Genomic DNA, 8,626 nt, shown 5'->3' on the forward strand with positions numbered 1-8,626 from the left:
CCAAATCTGGATCCAAACACCCTTTCTGGTATTTTATACTAAAACTGCCTAAATTTCTGGAAGTGCTCTAAAGAAAGGCACTATTTCTATTGGATTGACTCTAAATTTGTCTAGATGTGGCACATCAATTTAAAGAATTAATATTTTACAGCCAGAATATAGGCTTACATGGCTAAACTTATTTGTATTAAAAAGAAGTTGTACTTCATCACCTGACACATTTTGCATTAAACAATAATAATAACACTCAGTAACAGTAACAGTAAAGTGCCAGTAACAGTTACTGGAAAGGTCACAATTACTTTTTGACACTGGTGATTAAAGAATTACATTTCTTTCATAAATACAATTATAAATTAAAATGTGAATTTTGTGTTTATTCAGGTTGCAATTGCTTTAGGTTAGGTTTTTGTAAGGTTTTATAGTTGTGTCCAACGAGTCTGAGCACTGTAACATTATATACATTGAAAAGTATTACTATTTATTTACATTCAATAACAGCTGATAATTCTATAACCATTAGTTAATCAGTGTGTTTACTGGACTATCAACTATATCAAAGTAAACACTGGATGTATTCACAGTCATTACCATACAATACATTACTATTACAATAAACACTAATAAATACAGCAATATTATAAAGGTTTAGCACTATCGGACAATTTATTTTAGTTTTCATAGTGTTTCTCCTATTTAGAAGCAATGTATTCATCTTATAACATGCAGTGTATTTAGAGCATAAGTGACTCAAATGTTGTGCTCAGGTATCTGCCTTAGGGAGGTAATCTGTGTGTGCACTATGCTTGGTCACTACACGTGGAATACTTTGAAGACAACTTGCAACTGGACCCATTGGATAGAAGCCATTAGAGCTCATTGGTATATCAACATGAATAGGGTTCTTCAAAGAGGAATGTTCTGACAAGTGAGATGCTGAAGTCTTGTGATTCAGAGCGACCTAGCTAAAATCAGAAAACAGAAAACTGGAGAGTAATGTTTTTTGGAGATGAAGACCTACCAGAATGAAAACAGGAGTGGAAATCGAGGCATAGTATGTCTCCCTCTGTAAATTAAGAACCCCCCCAACAGCCCAGGTAGTGATCATCTTAAGTGCTAAAGCATCACAACCTATTATCTATTCAACATAATTGCCCATAGGTGCGAATGATTGTCTGTCCTCTGTATTAGCCCTCTCTGGATACCTGTCCAGAGTGTACCCCACCTCTCACCCTATGGTAGCTAGGATCGGCTAAAGTACCCCCACAACCCTGAATTGAAGAAGTGGAAGAGGATGAATGGATGATTAGCATGTGTGGCCACCCCTGATTGTACATGTTTTATGCTATGGTATATACATGCATATTCACACTGTTTTTTTAGTGAGATTCATTGTGAATCATCAACACCGGTGTGGCCTGTGATGATGCATTAAATGTCTATGGGGGGAAAAAACTGCAACAATTTAGCAAGAATTTAAACTGTGATTTCAAAGTGTTTGCATTTCCTCTCATCACCATCAAGTTTAATTACACATTGGCAGCCTAACACTAAATACACGTTCTAACTTGTGTAAGCACACACCATCGCTAGAAAGTACAGGACTGGGACTAAATGAATAAACAAGTCTTCATCTATACAATACTGGTTAAAAGTTTTAGAAGTTATTAAGTTAAGTTATTTATTTCAGTTAAATTATTTGAATCAGTTCACTGCAAAAGTAGTTTGAATCAAATGAATAGCTTGAAATGGTACAAAGGTAATTGGTAAACTGCCAGAGATTTAAAAAAGGTGGGTTATCCAAAACTGAAAAATAATGAACATTGCAGAATTGTACAAAAGGCCTTTTTCAGGAAACACAAAATGGGTTCCCTGAAAAAAATTCTTTTTTAGAGCTGTTCTGCATCAATAGAGGTTGATCAAGCCTTGAAAGCTGGTGTTACTAATTTCTACAAGTGTTTCAACTTTTCTGCATTACTTACAACCCCCTGTGTCTTTATGAAAGCAGTGTTGGAACCCACTGTGGTACCATCCCCTCGTCAGCATCGGTTCAACAGTATTGTACTGCAGAAAGTAGTGTGTTGGTCCAAAAAAGGGTGAGAAAAAGGCAATAAACAATGGAAGAGAGACAGACCACCATAACACTTAAAAATGTAGGTCTTTCCTATGGAGGAAATACAAAGAAAGTCATGGTGTCCGTGAGTACAATTTCCTGCACCATCAAAATGCAGTCAGAAACTGGGGCAAACTCTGACAGAAAGAGGTCTGGCAGACCCAAAGCCACAACTGAGTCAAAGGACAAGTTTCTGAGCATTAACAGCTTCCGTGATTGGCAGCTCACAGGACAACAGCTTCAAGCACAGCTTAATAGTGGTCGAAGTAAGCAAGTCTCAGATTTGACAGGACAAGTTGCAGTAAGATAGCCATTGCTAATATATCAGAATAAGACAAAGAAGCTATGGGCCATGAAACACCACCATTGTACAACTGAAGACTAAAAGAAAGTATTATGGACTGATGAATCAAAATCTGAAATCTTCGGTTCATCACGCAGGATCCTTGTACGCCGTCGAGTAAGCAAAAGGATGGTTCCACAGTGTGTGGCATCAACTGTCAAACCTGGAGGAGGAAGTATGATGGTCTGGGGCTGTTTTGCTGGATCCAGGGCTGGGCCCTATTTCAGGAAGCCGGTTTAGTGCAAATTTTGAGTAAGTATACCCTGAGTTAACGAAAACTCTGGGTTTTCGGTTTCACAAAGCGAGTTTAGATTAATCCTGAGTGAGTTACTATGACGACACACTCCGTGAAGCTAACCTGCCCCCTAGCAGGTTTACTTCAACTAACCCTGACTTTCTCCGCCTCTTTGTCGGAAACCTGACTGTAGGAAGTGTCAGACATGGCGTGCTCCTTCCTTGAAGAGCCAGTAGATGTTGAAGCCCAAATTCTCCGCAGAGCTCTCCGCCGGGAGAGAGTGATTAGAGCGCGTTCGGACATTTTATCATTTCCTGATGATTTCCTGTGTGAACGTTACCGTTTTTCAGCACAATCTATAATTTATTTGAATAACATCCTCAGGCCTAATATTGCTCATGTGACACATCGCGGACATTCTCTCAGTTCTGTACATATTATTTGTATTGCACTTCGGTTTTTTGCAAACGGGAGCTTTCTGTATAATATTGGTGACGCTGAGCACGTTTCCAAGGCTACCGTCTGTCGGGCAGTCAGGAATGTTACAGTTGCACTGAAACGTCTCCTGTACTCGTTTGTGGTGTTCCCCGGTCATAGACCCACAAGATTTATCAAAGAGGGATGCCACAAAATTGCAGGTATCAGGATGAACAAAACTTAATTCATGATGTGGTGATACTTGAACTACTACTTAAATTTTACATTTATTCTCACGGTTCCCAGGCGTGATTGGCTGTATAGATGGCACTCACATTCCAATCATTGCTCCTTCAGTAAATGAAGGAGACTATGTGAACAGGAAGTCTTTCCACAGCATTAATGTACAGGTACATAGTTCCCTGTAGCATTTCAAACTAACAAATTATTTCATTATAGTAATGGATGCTAATTTGTGTTCTCTGCACTGTGAAGATCATATGTGATGCTGCCAACATTATCACAAATGTGGAAGCCAACTGCTCAGCCTCTGTGAGTGGTGGTGGTGGACGACCTCCACCTGTTTTTCGGGCCTCCGCTTTTTTTTCTATTGGCTATAACGGGTCACATTTGAGCACACAGAGTAAGCAAATATGTACTTGTAATGTGCTCAGATAATTTCAATAAGTGCTTACAGAGGGGAAATTAATGTAGCCTCTAACTGCAATTGGTTTACAAACAGACCAAGCACTATGGCTCATAATACAATTACACCTTACCTGTTTGGACTATATTTTTATATTTCATTTTTACTTGCTGCCAGGAACGTTTGGGGCCTGTTGGGTTGCACCTGCGCTCACATCACATCACAAAATAAAATGTATGAAATAAAAAATAAAATAAAATGTAAAAAAATAACGTGTTAAATGGGTGGAAATCCCTAGATCAATGTTTAAATTAACACTCACGCATTGACTCTGTCGGCTATGTTTTGCCATGCATGCTCCCTTTCTTTTGCAGCTGTGGCTGTGTTACTTTTTTCCGCGGAATTTGCGTGTTATCGGCATATGCTGCCATCAGAATTTCGGCCTCAAGCGCTGTAAAATACATTGACCGCGCCTTCTTTCCCTCCGTCTCCATGGTGACTCGCTTAATCTGTGCTCCACTAATCAGGGCTTTATGTATCCTCGTGTGCGCGTTTAACTTGGGGTTAAAGCAACTCCGCGTTGATTGAACTAATTGTTATCAGCCTTTCTGAAACCGAATATTCCGAGTTGGACAGTTCGGGGTTACTCAACCCTGAGTATCGTTTTTCACTCTGAGTTTTCTAAACCGGCTTCCTGAAATAGGGCCCTGGTGACTGGTACAGAGTGAGAGGCACCCTGAACCAAAACGGCTACCAAAGCATTCTACAGTGTCATGCAATACCCTCTGCGATGCATCTAGTTGGTCAGGGGTTCAACCTGCAGCAAGATAATGACCCAAAAACATAAGTCTGAACTATGCGAGAACTACCTCAGGAAAAAAAGAACATAATGGTATGCTTGAAAACATGGAGTGGCCAGCACTGTCTCCAGATTTAAACCCCATCAAGCTGGTTTGGGATGAACTGGACAAAATAGTGAAAGCAAAGCAACCGACAAGTGCAACACATTTATGGGAAACCTTTCTGAAGAATATTTGACTTCTATTGTAGAAAGAATGCCACGGGTGTGTTCACCTTGTATATCTGCCAAAGGTGGCTACTTTGATGAGTCAAAAGTTTAAAAAATAACAATAAGGTCTGACACTGTCAGAGTAAGATTTAAGAAAGGCGGGACAAGACAGGAAGATTTTGTTTGTTTTTTTCAAAGATAACTGCACTGTAGGTGACATTTGATAAACTGGACAGAAATTTCCCTTAAGTCCTATTTATTTTTTTAATCAAATATTGGAACTGTATATTATATACTGCAGAGTTTTGTTTTTGTGAAACTTCCTGCAAAACAAACTGTAGTATAATAATAATTGTGTAATAAAAAGGTTGGGGTGCACATGGTTAGTATTAGGCTGCATTAAGGGTAGCATTCATGTATTTAAGAGGATGATGCTGATAACATTTACTTGCCAAATTTGACATTTTATACTAGCTTTATAACATGTAGGCATGAGACATCTGCTCATGTCATGTTGAATTCAGTTGGCCAAATCCACAAAGAGCAGCGTCACAGGTCAGCTGACCACAATTTGTACACATTTTAATATATAGTGGAGTTCACAATACATATTAATATGCAACTTATTTCAAAGGGATATTTTTCCCTCACATACACCTGCTATATTCTCCTTTAACCCCTACATGTAACCTTTTCATTTTCGGATTAAGAATATTTATTCATGACCCTAAACTAAACACCAATAATACGAGGTGTAATTTCTTTTTAATTGACACTAAGATTATCTGGATTTAGGTAAATCAGTTTAAATAATAAATATTATATCAAGATCATAGACTCACATTCAGAATAAGTCCTACATGATATATGTTATTATACCTGATATCTTTTAGATTAAGAATAATCATAATAAATAATGACAATCTCTTGCCCATGTACTTTTTTCTAAAGGTCAGATACAATGAACTGCTTGTTTTACCAGAGCAAATGTTAATTGTGCCAACAAAACCTTTCCCAAAAAACATGTCAAAGTAGACAATGTTTGGTTTTCGTATGTTATAGCAGCACATGCACTGTTGTCTTTGCATGGTTTAATGATAACAGAAACTCTTAGTCTGACTCAAAGCAAATAGATCAGCTGGCTTTAACTCAGAAAATTTAGTCAAGCAGAAATGTCCACACGGAAGTACCAGAAACGCAGATCCTGGAAAGGCTGTTTGACATTGACTCCAAAGTGGAGAAACTAAATCCCACAGACTCCTATGGTGAAATGCCCACATTAACAATTAAAATGCAGGTCTACAGCTTTTGAACAGTAACAACTATACGATGGGTGAATTCATTGATTTGGAAACTGTTCAAGCTTAAAGTTAGAGGCAAGGCTGCTTTGATTGCCAGGTGTAGCTGTAGCCAGTCTTGCGCACCAGGCCCCATCTCTACTAATTTCTTTCACTGAACTGGACCAGAGATGCTACAATGTGAAGACGTGGTACTGTTAGAAATCTGGGTTTAAATACTTGGGAGATTTGTGTAACAGCAAAGATGGTGAAAGGCCAAATTAAAAAAAAAATAAATAAAAAAATAAAATAAAATAAAATAATAATAATAATAATAATAATAATACTTTTAAAAGTTTCTTTTAGTGGTTTTCATTAGATTTGACCAGTGACAGTTTAAATTAAAGCCAAATAACTTCCAAATAAGTAATAAATATATGTGCCTAAAATTATACAGTGATGAGATAAAAAGAGATGGTTACATTTTCACATTGGTGATTTAAGAATTACATTTCTTTAAATCACAAAATCATTTAAAACTTGCATTATGCATTTAGCAAGGTTGCCTTTTGCTTTAGAGGTTAGGTTTTCTTTAAAGTACTGTAGTCAAAAACAGACACAGTAAAACATTTAAGTGCTAACACATCCCAACAGATTATCTGTTATTGATTTATTATTATTTAACATCGAGTATGAAACTCTACTGGGGGAACATTTAGGCATACATTTTACGGTATCTCGCACAGAGTTTTATCACATTACTGCTAAGTCTCTAATTTTAAACTTGTGCTGCAATCTGACACACTACCGTCTTAGTGACAGTTGAAAGCGCCAGACAGGTTTTAGAGGATGATAAAAGGTGTTGGAACTTAAATAGTAATATATCTTTGTGGATTAAGTGTGCAGTTGTCCTAGTGACCAAAACTGCTTCAGTGTAATCATTTGTCCTCCCTGAATAAACGCAGTGCGTGCTGCTTCTGAGAACTTAATCTTCCTTCCTTGTTCTTACTGCCAGCTCATATTTGTCCTTGGAGGAGCTCTCACCTCAGTATTTGTTTGACAACATTCAAATTACCTTGGCATTTTCAGTTTGCACTCCAGAACCCCAGATGAAGTACTGAGTAAACAGACTTTAGCAAATACAATTCATGCTTAGTGTGGTTGGATGAGAAACAGGTTACATGAGCATCCAAAGCAGCTAGAGCCTCCAAAAATCCCCAAAACATTTACTTAACTGAGTTCTCCATTTAAACACAGGTTTGTGTGTGTGTGTGTGTGTGTGTGTGTGTGTGTGTGTGTGTGTGTGTGTGTGTGTGAACACTATTTATTAACATATTTCAGCACTTAAATGTGTGTTTATTTTAGCTTTTCATTTAGTTATTTATACTGCATTGTGTTTAGTAGCATACTGCATATACTGAGACTGAAATTAGTTATCATTACAAATAGCTGAATGACAATAAAGCTGAGTCTGAAAATTGGCTAACATCACTGTAGTTTCCACCCAGAGTACAAAGACATGTGACTGACTGGTGATGCTAAACTGACTGTAGTTGTGAGCGTGTGAGTGTGTAGTTGTCTATTTCTGTGTTTTAGACTGGTTATGGACTGGTGTACCCCTGGCTTTTACCCAGTTTTGGCTGGGAATGGTTTCCAGCCTTGTTGAACAAGCAGCAAAGAAAATGGACTGATGGAAGGAAAAAGAAATCTTATAGCATCTGACAGTTATTTGTGCCGTGTTCTTGTATACCCAGCAGAGGGTGTTCATTATGTACAAGTTGCTAAATGGACTGGCCTACTCTGCTGGCTCCTAATATATATGTGAAAAAAGAAAGCTGTAAAGTCTTTGCAATTGCTTCAGCTTATTCTAAAACCCCAAACAACCCTGAAGCTCCCAAACAGACACTAAACATAGGATGAACTATTCCGGACTTCAGTTTTTCTTAAGCATTCATCATTATTATTTACACAATTTGCTTATGGATTATTAGGCTGCTGCCCCCGCGACCCGGCCCCGGACAAAGCGGATGAAAATGGATGGATGGATGGATTATTAAGGTATTCTGGTTGTTTTAGCAACCTATTCAAAAGTTATACTAATTTGCATTGCAGAGGTGTGTTGCTATATTTGATTGATTTACAAATTAAAGCACAAATCTTAAAGTGCTTCTTCACTTATTTTATGTTTACTACCTATTAAATCATTGTAACTAGTCTACAGTTTATTCACTCATCTGCATGTAGTGAAGCCGTTAAATATAATAAGCTGAAAATATTGTGTCTTTATTCAGATAAAAATTGTATATAAATCTAGAATAATTTCATAATAATAATTTCAAATTGATCTGATGTGATCAATAAAGGACTGAAGTGATAGGATGTTTGTATCCAAAAAGCATTCGTGTTTCCAACTACATAAGTGGACTGGCTGTGGTAAAATAGCAAAGTTAGCCATGTCTTTGGTATGTTGTCAAAGCAGAATTCAAAGTAATAGAAACTCTGGCTCTCACATAATTCTAGCGTCTTTTTTCATGCTGTGTAATTGCTTTGAAATAAACATTATTGCTGAATTCTTTTCTGTTTCAT

At 37.5% G+C, this 8,626-nt stretch overlaps 1 protein-coding gene across 1 annotated transcript in view; it reads right to left on the bottom strand.

Annotated features, from left to right (window-relative positions):
• Nucleotides 1-6,197, bottom strand: part of LOC147324811 (mucin-5B-like) — a 45,612-nt gene extending 39,415 nt beyond the window's left edge. Inside the window, 1 exon segment of the mRNA XM_086302731.1 lies at nucleotides 6,188-6,197. Within this exon segment, the coding sequence (XP_086158857.1) occupies nucleotides 6,188-6,197 (10 nt within the window).
• Nucleotides 6,198-8,626: the final 2,429 nt, after the last annotated feature.

The sequence above is a fragment of the Aulonocara sp. 'chitande type north' Nkhata Bay genome, linkage group LG7 (genome assembly GCF_057382095.1).
Source record: "Aulonocara sp. 'chitande type north' Nkhata Bay isolate Kocher_YH1m ecotype deep benthic linkage group LG7, A_spYH_male_GT1.1, whole genome shotgun sequence".
In the NCBI taxonomy this organism is placed as follows: Eukaryota; Metazoa; Chordata; class Actinopteri; order Cichliformes; family Cichlidae; genus Aulonocara; species Aulonocara sp. 'chitande type north' Nkhata Bay.